The 22,583-nt window shown below is 36.6% G+C and overlaps 1 protein-coding gene across 22 annotated transcripts in view; it reads left to right on the plus strand.

Annotated features, from left to right (window-relative positions):
* The window catches only part of SLMAP (sarcolemma associated protein), a 91,849-nt gene that overhangs the window by 33,602 nt on the left and 35,664 nt on the right, over positions 1-22,583 (plus strand). For 9 of the 22 annotated variants that reach the window (XR_003255656.1, XR_003255655.1, XM_026078834.1 and 6 more), the window contains exons 2-12: positions 4,684-4,837; positions 10,471-10,543; positions 11,941-11,977; positions 13,688-13,750; positions 15,202-15,297; positions 15,630-15,701; positions 16,536-16,676; positions 18,326-18,463; positions 19,812-19,980; positions 20,064-20,114; positions 20,724-20,774. Coding sequence is in view for 20 of the 22 variants with exons in the window: in XM_026078834.1 (XP_025934619.1) it covers positions 4,684-4,837; positions 10,471-10,543; positions 11,941-11,977; positions 13,688-13,750; positions 15,202-15,297; positions 15,630-15,701; positions 16,536-16,676; positions 18,326-18,463; positions 19,812-19,980; positions 20,064-20,114; positions 20,724-20,774 (1,045 nt within the window). In the remaining 2 variants the exon portion in view is untranslated. Of the gene's footprint in view, positions 1-4,683; positions 4,838-9,789; positions 10,084-10,470; positions 10,544-11,940; positions 11,978-13,687; positions 13,751-15,165; positions 15,298-15,629; positions 15,702-16,535; positions 16,677-18,325; positions 18,464-19,811; positions 19,981-20,063; positions 20,115-20,723; positions 20,775-22,583 lie in introns of those variants that run through there. The other 13 variants (XM_026078818.1, XM_026078820.1, XM_026078821.1 and 10 more) reach the window with 8 other exon arrangements.

A 22,583-nucleotide genomic window follows, 5' to 3' on the forward strand; every position in this document is an offset into this window, starting at 1 on the left:
TGTCCTAAACTGAAGTTTCAAGTTGGGTTAGATGGAGTAGCAGTAATGTGCTCTTAAAATAGAAAAGGATGCCTATAGGTAGTGATAGCAAATGTTACATGAGTCTTTGCCTTAATTGCCATTCTTCCTTCCCTGCCTTACTGCAGTACTGACATATGTCCACTCTGGAGGAGACTTGAGTTGTTGATTATATTGTATATGGGGTAGTTAGGTTGTAAGAGCTTTTGAAAAAACACTCTTTAAACTATCAAAAACTTACTAATAGAGCACATACTCTTCAAACATTCATTTTTGTTGTCCTGTACATGGAAACCTTATCGTCCATCTTTTACCTTACAAATGAACAGTTATGCAAGAGTAAGATCTTGGATATCTTTGACTTTTGAGCATGTATGAATGATTATATGCTGCTGTTATTTTGAATTTTTAATCTTGTTCTGACAAAGCTAAAATGTTAAACAACTAGCATGTTAATTGAGTTAATTTTTGATAACTTATTGGGCTACATTTTAGACTAATTTTATATCTTCATGTTAGCATTCTAGTTTGATCCTTGTGAAATAGTAGAATATATTGAGAGAAATGCTGTATATGGTCAAGATGAAGATGGAAAAAAGGTAGTGCTGAAAGCTGTTCTTGTACTAAGACATGAAAATAAACTCCCATCAGCTGTTTTTTCTATCCTTGTCTTATACTGTAATTAAATCCAGGTCTCTCCACTGCAAAAGTGTGCTTCTTTCTTTTTCAAGCTTTTCTGTATATAGCTAAGCTCATCCTTTGTCTTCTCTGAGATCCTTTGAAAGTGTCTTGTGTTATACCAGAAGTGCATATGGCTTGGAAAAAAAATCACTTCCTGAACTCCCTACCTTGCCAGACAAATGAGAAAGCATCTTCAGCCTGCCTCTCGGAATTAGTATGTTAGAGTAGTGGTCATTAAGCACAGTGGTTGGCTTGTTTGTATTTCTTCAAAGAAAATTGCCTCCAGCATTTTGCAGTTCAAGTCACAATCAGCCCTTCTGGAGCACAGCAATTTTGTAACTTCCTAGCATCGGCTAGAATTCATAAATTGTCTGTGCATAAGTTTTATAAATGGTTGTAGTCTGGGATGGATGTGGCAGAATTTCTGTATTCCATTAGTCAAGAAATATTAGGAATTTGTTACAGGAGGGGGGGAAGTATAGTGGTACCTATCTAACAGCACGAAAGTAAAACGTAGACTGATTTTTAGCAAGTTGTTGGTATTCTTCTCCGTGATTGACTTAGAAAATGAAAGCTAAATGGAATGAAATTTTTATACAACACAGGTAGAAGAGGTACTTCTGTTTGGTTTGCAAAACCGAACAAATGATTTGAAATATGACCAATATTAACATTGTAAAATTAATGCATAGTTCCTTGCACAGCATTTAATGGAAACAAAAATATATTTTTTTGAAACTCCTTTAATGCAGATTCTGAAGTAGATGGACTGTACCAGAAAAGTTCTGAGTGTACGTACTGATGAACTGCAAGTTTTACTTTATTTTAAAGTCTCTGTGAATGGTGTAGAAGATGCACAGTAGGATGTCTGCAATACCTCATTGATACACTCAGTTAAATGGGAGAGGATGCAAATGTTCATGAGAACATAAATTACTAAGGAAGAAATACTGGCTGGGATTTTTTTCTGTCTGAGAAGGTATTATTTACTAGATCCTGGAGAGTAAGTGGAATCTTTCTTACACAGTTGTACGTTGCCTTTAAAGAAAGATGGAAAAGTACCACTTGAACCGTACTTAAGGGTGTGATAATTCTTGAGGACAGTCCTCAGCAATTAAGGTGTTTTGAATGTGCATGCAATACCCTTTCCACTCCACTCTCAATTTGACTAATTGTTATTATAAGGCACCAAAGGGCTTGGACCTAGTTGATTTGGAGAGGTGCAAATTATAAATCAAAGTATAATTAGGGCAGTTTATGCTGCCTTTCTTTGTGGCAGTACCAGTTTAAGTGCCTCTTAATATAACTTGCATCAGCTCTGGAAACTGGTTCACTGTGACTACGCAAATGCTTGAGCCAGCACAACTAAAGAGGTGGTGTAAGTCGGGGAAGAGCACTGGGAGAGGGCAAGATTTATAGCTGCTCCATGAGCTGCCGCTGCTGCCTAGTTGGTCGGTCTGCACGCAAGGGCAGGAGGAACGAACCGGGCAGGTTCCCCACAAGGCCCCGCAGTAGGCAGCTACTGCGTAAGAGGCACCACAGAGAACCCACTTAAGACACGGAGTATTTAATAGCCCTTAAATACTAGTTAAGGTATACAAGCGTGCCTGCTGGTGTTTGCCCTCATGTTGTTTTTTAAAGCCAACTTTTAGCAATGCTACAAAGGTGTTGGAGGGACTGAACTTTGAGAAAGATCATTTGAGCTATTGAAAACTGGAATGAAAATAATGTTTGAATTTCCTGAATGAAAGGAACCAGCACTGCAGGTTGCTAACTGCTGCATTAAAGACAAGATGGCTCAGTCTTTTTTCCTAATTCTTGTAGTCAGTGCATTTCTACTTAGACATCAGTTTGTTAACATTTTGCAGTTATTGCTTATTTCTTTACTATTTGCAAAAAAAAAAACTTCAGAAAATTGAAAGAGCATCACTTAAAATCTACATGATGAAATTCAATTTGATAAACTGTTTAATGTGTATTTTGTGTTTGTTTTAAAAAAGTTTAAGTTTTTTTCACAGTTTAAATTTTGTCAGTCTATTGGTATTTTGTGTATTACTTTGCTGATGGTCTGTTGAACTCCAGAATCACAGAACTTCCTTTCTTGTGGTAACTCCCCTGTGTTTCTCAGGCAAGAGAACCCTGTCTGTGTGTTCTGCAGATGTTTGTTTATACGGGGCAGTGATAAACTGAAGTTGGGGGGGGAAAAAAGGCACATATACGCATAGAAAATAGAGGGCGGAGAAAAACAAATAAGTGCAAACGTGTTTGTTTCTTCTTGCCTGTGACTCACTTTTCTCTAATAGAAGGATTTTCAAATGGAGTAAAACGCTAATTAAAAACAAACAGGAAATAAAAATAACTATCTTGGCACTTGAGCTATCAGAAGGTTGAATGCTTTCAGATTAGTAAATTAACGAGCTAATTAAATTGAGATTGGATTTTTAACTTGAGAGAGACAAAATTGTTTAGAGTAGATGGATCTGGTTGTTCACTGCAATGAATACAGCTGTTCTTTCTTGTTCTTCCCATAATTTGTGTCTACCTCCACCTTTACCAACAAGGGACTAATTGATTTTTCTTCATTTTTCAATTTAAGATCAAAGGTATATCTCCTAGGAAAAAAACTTTCATGTGCTGATTTTCATTCTGTCATTACATAACAGCTAGGCAAGCTTTCCTGTTTTGGCATTCCCCTTGGTTACTCTGTTGTGTCCCATCTTGTGGGCCCAGTAGCATTCAAGCTCTCGGGTCCGGGGCACTACCTTGTGCTACTTTGGGCAAACACGTAGGGTATGTATCTTCTGCTTGGTGCTGTTTTCTGAGAGCTGAAGCGTACTAGTACTGTTATCTCCCACATCTTTGCACAACACCAGTCTTTTTTGCTATAATATAACTTCTTCTGAGGAGTCTGATAATAGAGGCAAATAAAAGCATGGAAAATTTTGCACAGAATTCTGGAAAAAAAAATCTTACTTTGCTTTTATAAGTAAAGACTAAGAATACATACATTTTTATGAAAGCAGCACCTCTTCCTCAAGCTTATGCTTGCTTTGGGAACTGATGAGATTCCTTATGAGCTCAGGAGGTCGGGGACTACTTACATGTCATTGGCTTCCTGTAATAACTGTTGTTGTCTTGAGCTACTGAAAATGACTCATTTCAGGAGAGCTACTCCTACTGTTTAATAGCATTCCAGCCGCCTCTTTCCTGCTATCTCCTGATCAGGAGCCAGTGACTCTAGTCCTTGGCCAGGTGACTTGCTGGCTAGGTGATCTCTCCTCAGATGCGGCAGTTTTTCTGAGCAGAAGTCTTGTGTCATAAGCTGTTTCAGTTTCAATGAGTTGCTATTTAATTTTAATTAACTCTACAAATGGATATTTACAAGGGTATTTGACGATGCAGCAATTTCAAGATTAATTTAATGGTGTGAACTAGAATCCATGAGTGGTAAAAGCATCCTACCTTTGTTTTCCCTGGTCTTACCCTGGCATTGCATTTGCAGTTCCTAGAGTCTGTCTTCTTCCAAAGCTCTTCCTTTGTCCACAGTGCCAGTCTTCCCTACAAGACATGTTTGTATCATGGACCACTTGTGTCTTAAGCATATGATGCAGTTAAAATTTTTGTGTTAACTAACATAAATACACGTTCTTACATATGTATGGCAAAAGGTTTTGTTGCTAATAATGTCTAATCTTTTCCACATAGACAGTAGGTTAAGTAAAGTTCGTAGTGATTATTTGCATAATGTATGTGCTAGAAATCAATAATATGTTAAATAACTACAAATCAAATAGAAATATTTGTTGAAAATGTAAAGGCGTTGCATCTTGAAGAGGTGACTTTGAGTTTGATGCGTTTGTCCACTTCCACATTGGGCATCAAAGCTGTATTTTATGGCAAATAAAGATTTACTGGAACTTCAGTTTCATCATACTTATTTTGTTTTTGCAGACAGTTTACTACTTTTTTGTTTGTTTTTTGCAGTTCTATCTTCAAGACACTAAAAGTAGTAATGGTACCTTTATTAATAGTCAGAGACTGAGTAGAGGATCTGAGGAAAGCCCACCATGTGAGATTATGTCAGGTGACATCATCCAGTTTGGTGTAGATGTGACGGAGAACACGCGGAAAGGTAAGGGTATGGATCTATTCTTTTTTTTTTCCTGCTTGTTTTTCCCCAACTTCAATTTTCGAGTGTATTTATTTAGAGCATCTTATTACACAGCATCTTTAAGGGTAAAAGGTACTCCTGTTGCAAAGAAGTCCTTTTGTTACCTCTTCTCTCCTTTGTGCTGATGGTGAGAGTCTTGTGGCCATGTGGTAAACTGGATCCATAAACTTTTCTGCTGAAAACACTGATTCTTTTCCACCCCCCACCACCTCTTTGGATTTTAGCTGGCTTGCTTCCCCAAACCGCCTGAGCTGTGGCTGCATGAGCACTCGTGTGTATTTGAGCAGACAGTGGAAATGCAGATCCAGAAAAGGAGGCTCAACTGGGACCCCATGGTCAGATATTGCACCACTTAGATTGGCTTACGACAATTTAAAAACTGCAGCGTGAGCATGTGTGCATGTGTGTTTTTTTCACTCTTTTTCAAGCAGGTGAACCCTAAAGTTTTAGCAAACAATGTGACAGAAGTATGAAAAAGAATTTCTTGCTAAAATAGCAAAAATTTGAAACAGATTAGTTTAATTCTTGTTGAGCTATCTAGATATCTACTTTTTCTTTCTATTGCTGCTGCTTTAAATTTCTGGAGGTACTTGAAAATGAGGATAGAAAAACGTTGCTAGGTGAAAAAAGAGCTGGAAGGTTTTTGTTTTGTTTGGCTTTCTTGCTGTCCTCTTAGTATGCTCATTCAGGAAATCTTGGATTATGATAAAAGCTGTATGTCTGTGTTAATCGATAAAAGTGTGGCCTTAGTCTCTTTTCTTCTGGATTTCTGTGCAATGTTTCAGGAGCCATTTCTTTCTCTTTCTAAAGGCTGATTTGTGTGTGAATTATAGGATTGTAATCAACTTCATCAAGGCTTTCTGAAGGTGCCTGAGAGGCCTGTTACTTTTGATAAACAACAATGTTCTGGTTGTGTTTAGAAGAATCCTAATTCAGTAACACATATTTATCAAGAAAATGGCAGAGCTGTCATCACTGCTCTTCCACTTTACTACTTTCCTGAGGACAACCTTCACAGAGCTTATCCTAAAAAAAGAAGAGTATATTAGGAAAGACTAAACTGAAGGAATAATAAATTTAACTGCTGATGGTAAAGTTGTTCTAAAAAGGACCATGTTAGAATAGTAAAATTTTTGAAGAGCATTACATGAGCAAAACAAAACTCTGCAGCCTGCTGCCATCAGTCACTCTTTACGTGTGAATTCTTTCTTCAGCTTGCTCGGTGACATTTCTGAACTTACAAAGTATATAAGCACCCTCAGAGGAGGGGGAATGAACAAAGCTTTAAAGAAAACCTTGCTAAGTAATGGAGGTGGTTAAGCGTTTTATCATGGAGGACTTCTGGAGTTGTACTGTTTTTGAGTGATTCATGATAGTAAAGGTCATTAAACAAATTCTGTTTCATTTCTTTCAAAAATGATCTTGTGAAGATTTAACTCCTAGATGTTTAGTTGGAATTGTCTGGGAATTATTTAAAATGTTATATCATGTGACATGACTGCAGATACTTATTAATACTAGCGATATACATGGAGTAAATCAAAGGAATACGTTGCATCTCTAAAACTTGTAACTTTTTATTTGCCTAGAGAGTCTATCTTCATTAAAAAATTAAAAGGGAAGGGATTTTTTGGTGTAGTTAGCCCTAAAACAACTTGTATTTTAAGATATAGTTGGAAGAAGACTTTTTAAGCATTCAGGTTTGAAAAAAAAATTTTTTTTTGAGTTTACACATTTTTATCAGAATTATTTGCAATTAAATTATGTGGAAGTTTGTGGAAAGTTCATCTTGAGCAAACTTTTTCTGGGAATGACAGTAGCAGATCTTTGGTTTTATAGCGGTTATATAAAACACGATCCCTGCAATCGAGCATCTATGTAAGGAGTGATCAGTACATCCTCACTTGCTGCTTTCCTTTTCCTCCTTTGCTTGAGCTTTGGCCATCGGCGCTGTGCTCCTGTGCTGCTCAGGAATGTGCTGAGCTAGCTCCGGGGAAGGGTGTTCAGGATTGCCTTCTCCCTCTCCGTCCTCCCCCCAGCAACGAACAAAAATTAGAGCATCAGGCAGGGGCATGAAACAGAAATTACAGCTGGACAGGATCACAGTTAAACTGTTTACACATAAATGCAATTGGAATGCATACAAACAAATATTTTTTACCAATTCATTTTAATACTCTTAGATGTTGCTGTTAATCTAGTAATAAAAATGCAGACATGAAAGCAGTTTTAAATTAGTGGTTCCCTTTAAAACCATTTTGCATTCTGATATTTATATAACACCTTACTTGCACAAGACACATCAGCCTTTTGCTATATATAATTATAATGTGATGACTGGGTAGGCAGAGTATATTTGTCTATGTAAACTCTGAACTGTGTAAATATTGCTAGAATATATTTATTCTTCAGACACTGTTTTGGTAACTCATTTCTTTGTGAATATGATCTCGATTTGGTTCATTAAAATAGTGGCATGTGCGGTATGTAGCTTTGAGGATGTATTATATAAGCACCGATTCTTCCAAGTTCTGGTGTTGAACTAAAGTCATGAAAAGGCCTGAGAGATCTTTCCAAGCCTGCTGCTCCCTTACTTGTCCAGCTATGAAGTTACTAATACGCACAGACCTGCTCATTTCCCTGCCCTTAGTGCAGCACTGGCTAGTCACCTCGCTGTGCTTTTCTCTTCGTGTTCATGTGCTTTGGTTTGTTTTCTTTTAGTAATTCCTAAATTTCCCAGTTGTGGCAGAACATTCTAGGAACTAACTGTTGATAACTTACTTAGCCTTGTGAAAAGGAACAACAGGCTTTCAAGTATCATCGGGTAATACCAAATAATGAAATAAAAATTGTTTGCCTTGGACTTTTCTCTAGCCAAATTTGGGCTCATAATTATTTTTAAAAATATGGCTTTTCTCTCCCTTGGTGTCTGAAAAAGCCTCTGCAGATGGGGAAACCCAGCACATACTGCTGTCAATGTCTAAAACAAAGTGGAAAAATGGACAGTTTTTACCTCTGTTTGAATTATTACCACGGCCACTGTTACCGCATTAACAGGTGAAAGCAAAAATGCAAGCATGGCTTGCAAATTGGCTGCATCTCTGAAACAAGAATTTAATACAAACTGCAAAAAGCTTCTTTGTTTCCCTTTTTATGCTCCTTTACTGCCAGCTCCTCAGGGTTGCATGCAGCTATTGTCCTTTTGGGGGGGGTTCTGTATCGGGGAGCGTGAAACGAAGAGTTACACGTTTCACAAGGATTCCATGTGCAATCAGGTTATGGCAAAAGTTCGCAGAACAAATTAAACAAGAGAAGGTTTGCTTATTGCTGTATGTTTGGGTAGGTATTTTTGTAGACCCTTGTGTGCCTATAAAGCAGAAAGCCGTGATGCTCTCGGGGACGCTTGCCGGTGATCTGTGGTGGCGGCGGCCCCCGATCGGAGAGCTGAAGGCGCTTAACGCCCTCTGCTGCCTCCTCTCTCAGCGACGGCTTCGTTTCTCCCCCCCCCCCCAAAGTTTTTGAAAGAGTTGGAGAGCAAGAGGAGAGTGATGGAAGTATCGGGAAGAGTCTTCTCGTGCTCCGCTCCCCAACAGCTCGGGAGGCGAGTGCAGGGTCTGCCTTCTGCCGTGTGGGAAGAGGAGGAAATACGTTTTGCTTTAAGAATTTTGTCAATCCCGTTTGGCAACCAACTTTTTTTTCCATAGGCAGTAATACAGACTTGAATTGAAGCAATTACTTCCAGCCTGCCCAGTCGTCACTATAATGCTTTGTTTGTTGCTTTGCCGTCCCCTCGGTCTTTCAGATTTTTCTTCCGCTTGCAGCGGACTGATAGATGGGTACTGATAGGATAGAGAGCGATTTTTATCATGTCAAAATGCTTTATGCCTTTTTGCCATTACTCTCCCTTTCAGACCCTCTACTAAATCCTGTTTATTGCTTACTCTTAACTTTTTATGCAAAAACACTCATGCAGCTTTCAGTAGGTTTTCTGAGTATGAATATTTCTGAACAAATTCAGAATTATGTAATCTCACAGCAGACATTGTGATATATTATCCAAATGTCAGGCTGTATGTTGGTCTTAAATTTCAGATACCCTAATACTTTCTTCTTGAAATCAGTAATTTTCTTTGTGCTCTAAAGGAGAGGATTCCTCACTGTGAAAGCTGTATGAGAGTACTACACTCTGCAGCTAACGTTGCGACTGTGGTAAGCGTTTGTCAAGAGCAGATTTTTGAGTTCTGGGAACCATTTGTTCAGGAAGTCCAAAGCCAAAGAGGGACCAAAAAACACATGAATAAATCTGTTTTGAGAAGGAGATCCTGTCTGTTCTTTCCTGGCATGTAAATGTAATGCTTTACCAGGTCAACTTGAAAAAACTAGGTGTTATAATTAAGAAGATACTTCTTCAAAGTATTAGCTTTTAGCACTGAATACAGGTTAAAGAATTCTGTTTAGTTGGATCCTCTCTCCTGTATTTTTAGATTTTTATTGAGGTAGCTTTGTTAAAGACCTGTCCCTTTTCCCTGGAGAACTACCATTGTCCTAAAACATCCATTTTCCTTTTTTTCAAAGCTAGATTAACTATTTTGCTGATATTAATAACCATGAAAGTAGAACAGCTATTTGCCTTGTATATTGGTGGCTGCTTTAGGTATAGTGATAGGTGATGGATGATAGTGTGCTTATTTGTATCTGGCTTACTGCAGCAATTTGGGAATAGTTCCTACCTTTCTTTCCGTGCAGCTGATTCTGAAATTATAGAACTACACGAGAAAGAAAATACAGCTATAATTTGACTATTTGCAGTGTCATAACATTATCAGTAAAATTTTTGCGAAACAGTGAAAAGAGGTTGATCATGTAATAAGAATCATATATTGCATTTCTTTCTCTTATTCTTTCGGATCTATTTTCAGTTCAAAGAAATCTGAATTCACTCCAGGAGAAGCAAGCTTTCTCTTCCTGAAATGAGAGGCTGCTTGTCTAGGACTATGCATGAAATATGTACTACAAACATACCAAATGCTGCCTCTGTTCCTAATGTTCAAGAGGACGTACTTCTAAGTAGCTCTTGTAGCTCTGTATTCCATTTTTGATCCTCAAATTGGATGTGTTACCTTTCAAGTCCCCAGATACGCTCATTAGGAGTCTTGTCAGAAAGGTAGCTCCCTTTTTCTGTTATACTTCTGTGTTCCTGGCATCTAACCCAGGTAAGATGCGTTCCTTTTTTTCTTCATTTTTCTTTCTTTTTTTCTTATTTTTATGATCAAAACATGGTTAACTTCTTTAAGTAGCTGCAGCAAAGAAATCTTGCAGGCGCTGCTATGTTTGGAAGAATCAGAAATGGAAATGCTTCATAGGCCAGGACTAAGCACACAGCATAAACTCCAAGTTTCTATTGGCAAAGCTTCTGGTCTCCAGGGGAGGTCTGAGGAGGTGGCCCCAGGCCCGAGGGACTGCTCCTGGGAGGCATTCATACCTTCCCTGGGTCACCTGTCCTGCAATTCCTTAAGACAGTTCACTTGGTTACTGAAACATCAACTACTTCTGGACTTTAAATAGTAACAAATCATGACTTACTGTTTGTTTCTTTTCAGTTACCCATGGATGTATAGTCTCCACAATCAAATTATTTCTTCCAGATGGAATGGAAGCTCGATTGCGATCAGAGTAAGAATAAGTATTTATTCATGCGTGGCAAAATGAAACTGCAGTATAATGAGGGTTTGATAGGCATGATGTTCAAAATCAAGGTAGGAACAGTTTCTCCTCCTGTACTGCAAGCGAAGAAAATAATTGAGAGCACAATTCTGTTGCAGGCATTATCATGAGAAAAATCTCATTTGATTTTCCTGCTTTTAAAAATCAGGACAGTTAAAAAATACTCCTACCAAGCTGGGCTTTTCTGATTATCTGGGTTTCTTAGTATACTGAAGCGGGTGTTATAAGCAGAGGAATATGGGGGACAGGGAAGCCCCAGCAAGTGATCACTCTTCTTCCCCCCCTTTTTAATTTGGGGTTACTTCTCTTCCTGTAAATGCATATAAATGCTACTAAATTACAGTTAAAATGTTATATGTGTGTGTGTCCATGTGTACGCATAACACTGTTTATATTCTTCAGATTAGTAATGTTTCTCCACAGTATAGTTCAATGTTATATTGAAAAAAGCTTTGCCTGACATGAGGGGAAAAAAAATCATCAAATACACTGAAAGGAAGAATGTTAGAGTCTGGAAGCTCAGATGAATACTGAGAGGCTTCTCTGTGCCCATGTGCTCAATGAAACTTTGGAGAAATTTTCTAAGAGTAGTAGAACCAAAAAATATTATAAACATTGTGTTTGCAGTAACTGAGTACCAGTTACAAATGACACAATTTTAAGAAGTTTTCATCCTTAGCTATTGTATGCTTTGGATTATTTATTCAAATATTCTGATGTTATTAGTATCCAGAAATACTTATGTGAAGCCTTAGGGTGTTTTGCCTTTTGTAAGATTAAGTCAAAATAAAGTATTAGGGGAAATTTTCAGTGTAATTGCATAACCTAAAGACAAATATTAGAAATATATGTTGCTAAGTTTTAATATCTGATGAAAATGAGCAAGTATGGGACTTGCTGTAGTGAAACTGTACAAAATTATCCAAGTTAGCAAATACTATTTTAGTTAGCTTGTTGAATTTGTAAACGAGTTTGTAAACAAGGTCTGTTCATGCATATTGGTTTGTGCCTGCATATTAGTTTAAATCTTAACAAATCAGTTTTAAAAACACATCAAATATTATGTCACTCTTTACCAGCTTTTACTTCAGCAGTTGCTTCTGATATTTAGAACAGAACTTGAATTTATAAATTGGTATGGATGATGTATTTCTGTAACTTTGAAACTGCTCAGCATCGTATTGACTGTCTTTGCATGTTTGCATTTTAACTTTTTTATCTAAAGAATGATTTTGAAAATGCAAATCATCTTGATTAAACTTACAATACTAGTGATCTTGTGGGTTTTTGAATTGTTATTCTGTGTTTACTTTCTTCTTTTTTTTTTCTTCTTCTTCTTCTTTTAGTGTTATCCATGCTCCATTACCAAGTCCTGTTGACAAGGTAATACAATAATGTTTTTTTTCTTGCTGTTTTCTGGATTGTTGAAAAGATGAAAGGATGAAGCCCAGTTATGTTTTAGATGTGTTTTCCACTAGCTGTTTTCTCCTAGTTTAATATTATGAGTGACGTTAAAAGTACAGAAAGTAACACAGTATCACGGTCTATGTTTTATGGTAGCTTGACTTTTTGTAGTATAGCCTCTGAAAGTTGGCTTTTAAAAAATCAGTTGATGTTAAAATGGTTAAATTTCCAGGTATAGGTTGATAAAGAAACACTATTAATAATGCCAAGTCTTAGATATTGCATGATTTGATACTAAGGGAATATGGTCTTTTCTGTGGGACCCAAGAGTATGCCCTGTTTCTTGATTTGGTGTTGGGATGAGGTCTGCTGTCTTTGTATGCTGGTTTTTATGGAGAAGCTGCAGGGCCTGTGCTGGGAAGTGCTCTGGGGTGTCCCAGCGAATGCTGGAGACCCCAGACCCCTGTGGGCCTCATGTACAGATGTAGCCAGAATTGTCCACTGCAGAGTCATGGAGCCGGCCGTGTCTACTGTTATTTTTAAACTTAGTTTTAATAGTGTGGGGCACTTGTGAAAAAGCTGTTAACAGGTACACCCTTGGGTCAAGTGATGATGAACTGATTCTCTAGCTGCTGGAAAGAAGGATTAACTTAAATAGGTTCATATGAAAGTTTTCAAGTTGAGGAGCAAAGGAAACTTATTTGTGAAGTCAGTGGTCTGAAGAGTTGATAGACTTTGCATTTAAGCATATGTAGCTTGAATCCATGGCAAGGGCAGAGGTTCTGAGGAAGGACTGCAGGTGCAACTGGGTGAGTAACAGCTTCAAAGTGATGTCAAGGTAGGCAGAGAACCTAGAAAAATTAGTGTTTATATTATTAAAAAAAAAAAAAACCTCCACCCCYCCCCTTTTATAAATTTTGTAAATTTACCAAAAAAAAAAAAAAAACCCAAACACCAAAGACAACAAAAAAACCCCAACACCCCAACCTGCCTCCCCCTCCAGCCCCTCTAAACCAGAACTGTTTCTGGGACAGGGACACAAGAAAGTATGGGGTTAGAGTGAGAATTGCCAGAAATCTGGTTTTGTTAAACCTGGTAGAGGAAATGATAGTGAAAGCTTCTTTGATACAAATTAAATAATGTAATGCTGATATGCAACAAAAACAGCTGTGAGTAAAGATAATATAGACATTCCCCAAATCTGAAACAAATGCTTTGCTTTTCCGTATGGGGAATGGTGGAAGAGAAGATGACTGGTAGGTTAACAGAAAATACATGATGAAATGTACGGTGGCGGTGAGGAGACATTGAGCTGGAATATGGGAGATTCCTTTCAGTTCCAGAACCCGCCTGGTTTCTGGGCATCTTCAAGTTGAATGATTTCACCTTTGTGCACCTTGTTCCTTTTGTTAAATCATTGCTTTTGTTTCAGTTAAGACTGAGCTCTTCAGGGCTTTGGGTGTTGAAAAATTTTAAAGGTGTTAGCACTGTTGAGCCTCAATTCTGAGTTGAGAAGTTCTATGTTAACACATAGAGTAAATGATAGGAGAATAGTAAATGATTTTAAAACACAGTTGTTAGATAAATTAAAATTTTTACATTTGTGACTAGATTGAAATGAACTTTGCATCACTTGAGTTCAGTGAAACATCCAAAACCATTTTGATTCTAAATTCTCTTATTTTTCAGGTTGCTGCTAACACTCCCAGTATGTATTCTCAGGAATTGTTTCAGCTTTCACAGTATCTACAGGTAATTTTTCTCTTGACAATTTACTCTATTAGCCTAGCTAAACATTTAATCTTCATTCAAAACAAAAATCTGTGCTCTGTATATTTCTTTTTGCTTGCAGTTTGTAAACAGGAATGTGACAGGCATTTAACTAACTTTTTTTTTCCTGTTGTGAAATAGTGTAAAAAGTGTTTTAGCTGAACATAGTGTAGCTCTATGTAAACTTTTGGGGTTTTGCATGAACAATATGAGATATGACTTATGAAAGACACGAAACTTCCATGTTTTATAGAAGGATGTCTGAAAGCCCTTTATCTGCTTTTCCTGGCCTTTCTCCACGCTCCCTCCCTTTTCCTTTTGTTCCAAACACTTTTTTGTATCGTCCATTGCTGTGGATGTACTATGTACATACATAAAAGTTTGCAGTAAAAGAAAGGAATGGCAAAATATGAGGCCATTTGGTATGTCAGCAACTAGCTTGTTTATCTGAACATAACTTCTCAGCATGGATATCTCTGTTTCTGTGGATTTATTGGGAAGTATAAAGGAAGGGAGCGTGCTGGCAGCTGTACTTCCACATTGACATCACCAGCCTTTCTGTGTCTGCTCCTGTGCCAGTTTTAATGTTTCCCCCCTCCCGCCCCCCAGTAAGATGTTACAATAACAGGCACAAAAAAGGTTAGTTTGCAAATGGCAACACACAACGTGTGCATCTATGTGTGTAAATATATGTCAGTAAATTCTGTGTAGCTTCAATTTATGCATTGTGCTACTGATTTACTTCGCTTTTTTTGTTTGTTTGCTAGTGGTGGCTTTTATTTGTTCACATCAACTGTAAGGCTTTTGAGACGGGGATGAACTTTGTTGTATATATTTGCTGACACAGCAAGGAGCAGTTTTGACTCAGGCAGGTGCTCTTTTTTGGGAGATACCTCACTGACCTGTCTGTTCACTCTCATATCCTGGAATTCTTTAACAAACAAAACAAAACAAGATGCTCTTCTACCTTATTGTGCCAAAACAACCCCCTCAAAATAGTAGCTCTTACTTACTGGTATTTTCCTTTTGCAAGCTCGTTTGAGGACTGGCAGTTTGTCGCATGCAAGCTGCCAAGCAGCCCTTTGTTGGTAATGACGATTTTGTTGCTGAACTGTTTGCAAAAGTCAAAGTTAGTATACTGTTTGAAAGTCTTTGAAAGAATAACTTATTCCTGTGTGTACCTTCAGCATACATGACATAAGCATGAAAAATGAAGGCTTTTAGGAGCCTGAGACTATAGGATAACATTTTTCTAACCAAAATTTCCAAAAAAGTGTGGATGGATAAAATGAGGTGAGCATATGGACAGTGTTTGCTACTGATGTTTCCTTTTCTCTTTGGATTTAGCAGTATTTCAGTATCTGTTCAGTTGCTTCTGTTTTTCTGAACTGTTGTAGCTGAACTGACCAGTTGGCGCTCTGCTCTCCTCATAGGAAGCCTTACATCGGGAACAAATGTTGGAACAGAAGCTGGCAACCCTTCAGCGACTACTTGCTGTCACGCAAGAGGCTTCAGATACTAGTTGGCAGGTATCTGCAGGCATCGTTTTCCTTTATAGACTGAAATACATAGTTGCCTATAAATCGTAGTTTTTAATTTACAATAAATCATAATGGAGAAAACAGCAGAAAGAACAAAAATCTTACGATCATTCTCAAACTGTGCAAAAAGCAACATTTAACAAATGAAGTAGTCACATATAAGTTTGAACAAACTTATTAGTAAATACTCCAATAAAATGGAAGTCTAAAGTAAATCTCTAGTCAAACTACTTAAAGCACAGAATGTTCTTTTTGAAATTGCTTGTTTGTTTTGCCACTTGTCTTATCTTAATACAAAGGTGGTACCTTTTTTCTGCTAGGCTTTAATAGATGAAGACAGGCTGCTATCAAGATTAGAGGTTATGGGAAATCAATTACAAGCATGTTCAAAAGTAAGTAGTTCACTTCAGTAGAATGTTAGAAATGCTGAAATATTGCTCTTCTGAAATACTTTCAAATGAGATAATTTGAGGAAAGCAGTTGGAACAGACTTTCAAATGACATTGGCACTGAAATGAACCTGTGCAGTTTTGATAATCTGAATAGCACAAAACCTAGGCTTCCTGGAAATCATTTAAATCTATATAAATGGCTACTGTTCAGATTTAACCAGCCCAAACTGGTAATTTCTTTTGTATATGCATATAAACGTGTATGTAGCACAATACAGAGAAGGAATTTCTGTAATCAGTGAGAAGTAATGATTCCGTCAGTCCTGTTCACTATACATGTTCCTTTTCAAACAGGGATTTGAAAAAAGACACTATCAAAGCTCTGTCTGAGATTCAGAGACAAAGCAACAAGTAAGCTGTGGATTGCTTGTTGCTTAGGCCACCTATGCCTTTTTTTTTCCTTTTCTCCTCATGAGTACTTAGTTTATAAAAACTCTTTCTGCAGGCCCTGTTTGAGTCTTTTAAATGGGACTTTCATAGGTTTTTGGTATGTGAAATTGTAGATTTTCTTATAGTCAAAAAGTTTTCTTGTAATCAAAGCTGATTATAGAAAGTATGCTACCATATGCACACTTTGACAAACATCTGACTTGCACCCTGTTGTATCAAGAATTTTGACCATTAATTTTGCCTATAACATTCTCTTATCTACCTGAAATGGCTTGATATTTTGGAATAGAACAGGTCTTACCACAGTTTAATATATTAAATCAACAAAATAGTTAATCTCTATTCTATCTTTGTATCCCAATTATCTTACATTACTATTTACAGAATCAAACGGAAGACAGTATACGAAAGGAACTTATAGCATTACAAGAAGACAAACACAGCTATGAGACAACAGCCAAAGAGTCCCTGAGGCGGGTCCTACAGGAGAAAATTGAAGTGGTCAGAAAACTATCTGAAGTGGAGGTATTGAAACTTCCTGACTAGGCTTCTGGAAATGGGGACGTAGTTATAACTGTGACCTCTTCGGTCCCTGTTTTGTTGCTTGTAATGCACCGATGTTTGTGTGGTATTGTGGCAGTTGCAATATATTAAGTAGTAGTGTTTATTTTTCCTATCGGACAATACGTAGCTTGTTAAGCAATTGATAAGAAGTTAGTCTTTAAACTCCTCCCTTTTCTAGGTTTCAGAACTAATCAAGCTGTCTTACAGAAGTTAGTATGCTACAGGAAATAAGTCAGGGAAAAATGACATTCATGCATTAGGAAAATTGCTATTAGACCATGTTTAAACTGTAAAATTTATGGAAATATAAGCTTAACTGCTCATACAGACTACATCTAAGAATGAATTTTTAAGCTCTAAATGTACTGGACATTTTCTCTCTGTCTGTAAATAAGATTTCTGCCCTTGTGCTATCTCTTGTTACTATCTTTTCCAGCTTTAGTTTTCTCTTTCCGTTATTGTTATTTGCTGTGTTCCCTTAGATCAAGAAATATCTTAAGACTTAATTATTATGTGTATCGACTTCTTATACAGAATGCCATGTATGTAGTGTTGTGTTTTAAAAAAAAAAAAAAAAAAAAAAAAAAAGGCAAGCTTCTAAGATTTCAGCTAAACACACCTTTGTGGCTTTCGTGTTTGCTTCAAGCTTTCTCCTCCTTTCTAAACCTGCAGTAAAAGAAGGATCTTCTGACTTGCTTACTATACTTTATCCTCTTTAGCTCAAATCTTGCGGGGTGGGGGGACTATTAATTTAAGCTTAATGTGATGTGTTCTCCCAGCCAAATTCTTTTCCTCACACACAGAAGAATCACTGGCTCCTGATTGGAAGTTGTCCTTCAATAATTACCAGTTAAATAATGTAGTTTTGAATGCATGTTTCTTTAAAGGTGTCTTTTGGTCTGTTTTGGTGGTGATGATATGACACGAATGAAGAAATAAATCTTGAGCTAGAGGAGGAAATGTTATATACCGTTTGGCTACGCAGCTAGCAGCAGCTGACACAAACCTCTGCAGGAGCATTCCTGGCTTCCTGAAGAGCCAGCTGCCTTTTGAGTAATTACTAAGAGTATCTTAGTTTAGGAGCCCGTCCACATTATGGAATGCAGAAAACAATTTAGAACTCTTCCGTAGAGCCATCTGGCTTATAAAATGTGTTAAATCTTTTCCTTGCACTAGATAAAAGGTATGATGAAGTGTATGAAGTATACTGAGTCGCAAGAAGATGATAAAACTTTCACAGTTCTTTGTAAATAAGATAGAGGAGAATGGGGAAGGTGGATCGTGCATTTGAGGTCTTTATTCCCATCAATCCCAATTAACTGTATAACCTTCCCCCCCCCCTTTTTTTTTTTTGCACATGCATGGAGCTAATATCTTTTCACATAATGTGCTCTTTTATTTAAGTGGAACATTACAAAGGTGGTGTGTATAGACAGTATTATTGCCAGCACTTAATCTGTTTGTTTAGCTTTGATTTGGAACAATACATTAGAGTATCATTAGTTACATGCACTAATGTAATGGGGGCAGGGGGAATCGACTAACTTGAATGTTTTGTAGTTCATTGATCTTCAATTTCTTATTTATTGCACATTATTTCTTTCTAACAGCGGAGTTTAAGTAATACAGAAGATGAATGTACTCACCTGAAAGAAATGAATGAGCGGACTCAGGAAGAATTAAGAGAATTAGCTAATAAATACAATGGAGCTGTAAATGAAATTAAAGACCTTTCTGACAAACTAAAGGTAATGACGTAATTTTATCTGATTTATAGTGACTTATGTGTGGCACAAAAATAAAATTTAATTTCTAATGTAGCAATAAAATAAGCTAAAGGTTAAGAAACTTTTCAAGCAACAAGTAAATCAAAGCATGGTGCACTTTAATTTTTTTATGTATTCCTTAGGATTGCACTTAATGTGCCTGAAAATGTCGTCATTTATGTAAATTGCTAAAAAGGGTCCTGTTTTTGTTCATTTTAAGTTACCATATTTTTGGAGCTGCAGTGTAATTTTATGGAAAATTTTACATTCAGCTGCTTTTATATATGCAAATAACTCTAAATCTAAGACATTTTACAGTTAATGGGAATGAAAACTAGAATTAAACAGAAATTTGTGTTTCATGTTGCCTCTTTGTGCAGTTACAATTACAGTAATGATATGACTTAGCTCCTTGGAAAAGGAGTGTGTTACAGAGTTTGTTATAAACCAAACTTAAATATTTTAATATCAAAATGTCCTTTATGCTGGAGAACACAACAGTCACGCTATAAAAAAGTCTGTACACAAAGAGTTTGCATTTTGGAGAAGCAGAGGAGGAAGGTGGTGGAAGTGAGGGAATTGTTGTATTTGTCTTGGATAAAATACTGGAATTTGAACTCCGGTTCTTTGCGTCTTAGTTCAGTACCTCACCCAGCAGATTTTCTTTTCCAAGTTAAAATGTTAAATTGCTGGCCTTAAGGGCATCGGTTTCTCAAGTATGAATTAATCATTGTTGTGAATGCACACAGAAGGATCAAAATTGAAATTTCTTACATGGATTGAGGGGGAACGTGGGGACAATTTTGGAAACTTTTATCATGAAACCCAACAAGGAAACAGCTGTGGCTTTCGGGCAAGTTATCTGTGGCAATATAAACTTAGTTTGGAAAGATTCCTTGGTTTTGACTGATGATTTGGGGTCCTGGCAGACTCAGGGTGCTTCTTAGTTCTTGGGCCTGGTACTGTTCCAGTAAAACTTACGTGCTTGGTACTTCAGACTAAAATTTAGTTAAAGGATGTTTTGAGATTCTTTCTCTGTATTATTGTGCTGAAAAGGCAGCATATGATTTAGATGATTAAGACTTACAGGAGAGATACTGATAGAAATAGTCTTGGAGTTAATAAAAGGAATAAATGAAGAGGAGAAACTACCATCCTGTAAGCTAAAAAAGTGGAGTTTATAGAAAAAAAAGAGAAGAAAGTTTTTGCATTATTTACACTTTCTTTATTTGACTAGCAAAAAGAAGTTCCTTTTGCACATTTAATCCGACAAAAATCAAGGTAATCCTTTTTTTTAATGTTAGTTTTGATTTGGCGCTTTTTTGAGCAGGTAGCAGAAGGAAGACAAGAGGAAATCCAGCAGAAAGGACTGGCTGAGAAAAAAGAACTGCAGCATAAAATAGATGAAATGGAAGAGAGAGAACAAGAGCTTCAAGCAAAAATAGAAGCTTTGCAAGCTGATAATGACTTCACCAATGAACGGCTAACTGCTTTGCAAGGTTAGTCACTAGTGAGGAAAAAGCTTTTATTATTTATTTCTTTTAAACTGTGAAATATCTTTTTCTTGGAATTCTGTTTACAGTACGGTTAGAACATCTTCAAGAGAAAACTCTTAAAGAACACAACAGTTTAGGTAGGTGTGATATCAGTTTCTTGTTTAAAGCTGGTTTTCAGTTTATTTCCTGTTCAATTGTTTTATTATAGTTATCATGTAGTCTAGGTGTTTGGCAATAGAATAGCATATTTGCAGTGATGCTATTTTTTTCCCCTTTGAATCACTTGTTAACATTGAAGTATATGTGGCCGTAACAAAATGCCAGTAGAGGGCACTGCTGTTGTAAGTGTTCAAACTGCTCGTCCATAGCTCAGTTTAGAGCTCAATTTGCCCCCCAAAAGTTTTATAGTCACTTATATAAAACATATATGTATATATATGAATGTATATTTTGTATAAATATATATGAAACAGATGTGTGTGTCTGTGTGGGTGCATATATAATGGGCAGTAATTTTCTGGATGATAACAACTTCATATATGTTTGAACAAACATAAACGCGACCTGTAGCGCAGGAAAACAACATTAAATTTTACCTGTTTTGTTTGATTTGATTTGATGTTAGATACTTAGAAAAGAGGAGGCAATATGAAAAGCCAACTGCATTTCACAGTGCTGTACTGTAAAAAAAGAAAACCCCCAAATTTTTTCTTGGTTCCAGAAATAATACCCTTTCTTAATCCTAGGCATACAAGTTGACGACTTCATACCTAAAATTAATGGGAGCACAGAAAAAGGTAGTGTATCTTAAGGCTACCTTTTGTCTTACGGTTGATGTTTGAACAAATTCTTTTTGTTCTCTAAAGTTTTACTTTGAATATTTGCTAATATTTTCTTGCAAAATTAAATCAAAATTGTCCACTGTTCTGAGCAGCACTTTTTTGCTTAGGCTCTTAGTCTAGGTGTTTTTAGAATACTCTGTAAAACCTAAGGAGCCAAATTTGGAGCCACTCTACTGCGTGTGGGTGTGTGTTGTTTTTTATGGACACCTACAGGAATCAGTGGGAGTCTGCTGAATGATGTCAGACTCGTGACACAAGAAAGTGGGAAAACCTTCATTGTTGACTTTTTTCCCCTCTCAATTTTATTTCCTCTTGCAACACAAACATTGTACCATTTTCTAGTAAATCAGGTGTGGTAAGTAAAGTCAGTAAAAACTCTGTTTCTGCTATCAGTTCTGTATGAAAGAAGCAAGTATATGAAATGTATAAATAGTGGAAACTTACTTTTGGAAATTTGGGGGCATCTTTTTGTAATCTAGGAAAAAATACAGATAAAGCAACTTTTTTTTTTTTTTAAGATAAATTAGCTTAAACTGTTTTTTAACTGACATATCTCCTAATATAAACTTGAAGTTTTTGAATAAAATTATCTGACAAGAATAAGGATCCTTTTCTGTCTTGTCAAACTGTGTGTTACCAGGATAATCTTTATTTATTTTTTACCATGTATGCAGTTGACCCATATGTTTCAGGTCAGAACTATAGCATATTTTTAAAAAGATGATAACCTGAAATATGCATGGGCCATGATGCATTTAGAATGTTTTGGAGAAATGATGCAAAGTCTTTAAGATAATCTTTTCCTTGCTGTTTAAACATAACTTTTGGATGACTAAACTTGTTTAATATACTGTACAGTGGTTCAGATCAGAATGCTTTAAAAAGTTTGAGTGACACAGTGGAAAAGTTAGTATGATAATGTGGTCAGTTTATGTCGAACTTCATGAAGTCTTTTGTAGTACTTAACTTGAGGACCTCTCTTTTCCTTGTAATGCAGGCTTATTTGTCTTTATTTCTGGCGTACTGCTTTAGTTATGATAGTAAAGCTTTAAATTTTTAAAATTTCAAAGCATGAATATTCCGAATACCATGTTTAACTAAGACTCTTCCAGATAAGGCTCTAAATTCAAAAAATTGTTCCATTGGCTAAAATAATTTTGTCCCCTTATGTTCATTCTAAATTTTTGCATGATGTAGCTTGCTTCAGCTTTTGCTATATCTTGCTGGATAGTGACACCTCTGTGAAGAATGAGGATTGTATGTATTGGATGGTAGGAGGCACTTATATAGAGAACTTCTAGTTCTAACTGATATTTATAGCATTAATAGTTACTGTGTACATTTTGAAACAAAATTTAAAGCTCTCTATGCTGTATTTCTTATCTCTTTGTCAATTTTTTTGTTTATTATAAACAAAGGGTGGCTTAACTTGGACTTTAATGTCAGAGTAAAACATAAATGGAAGCAGTTAATCATGCTATAACCTCATGTCTGTTTCTTATTTGTAGCAGAAGAGAGATTTGTTAAACACAGACTAAAAATCTTTGCTTAATCTGAGTACTAGTTACTCCTTAAGGTCTTAGCGTTTTAGACATTTAGCTATGATGCATACTGACGTTAGCAAGCAAGAGGCTTAGTCTGCTGCATCCAGAATTTCTGTTGGTTTGCTGCCAGTTCTCTGGAGTGCCATACTTTGTGTTATGGATAGATTGTTCTGCCTCGGTGTGGCCTAATTTTAGACTGGTAACCTTCGTAATGCTTGAT

This window comes from Apteryx rowi, unplaced genomic scaffold, assembly GCF_003343035.1.
Source record: "Apteryx rowi isolate R43461 unplaced genomic scaffold, aptRow1 scaffold_49, whole genome shotgun sequence".
Classification (NCBI taxonomy): Eukaryota; Metazoa; Chordata; class Aves; order Apterygiformes; family Apterygidae; genus Apteryx; species Apteryx rowi.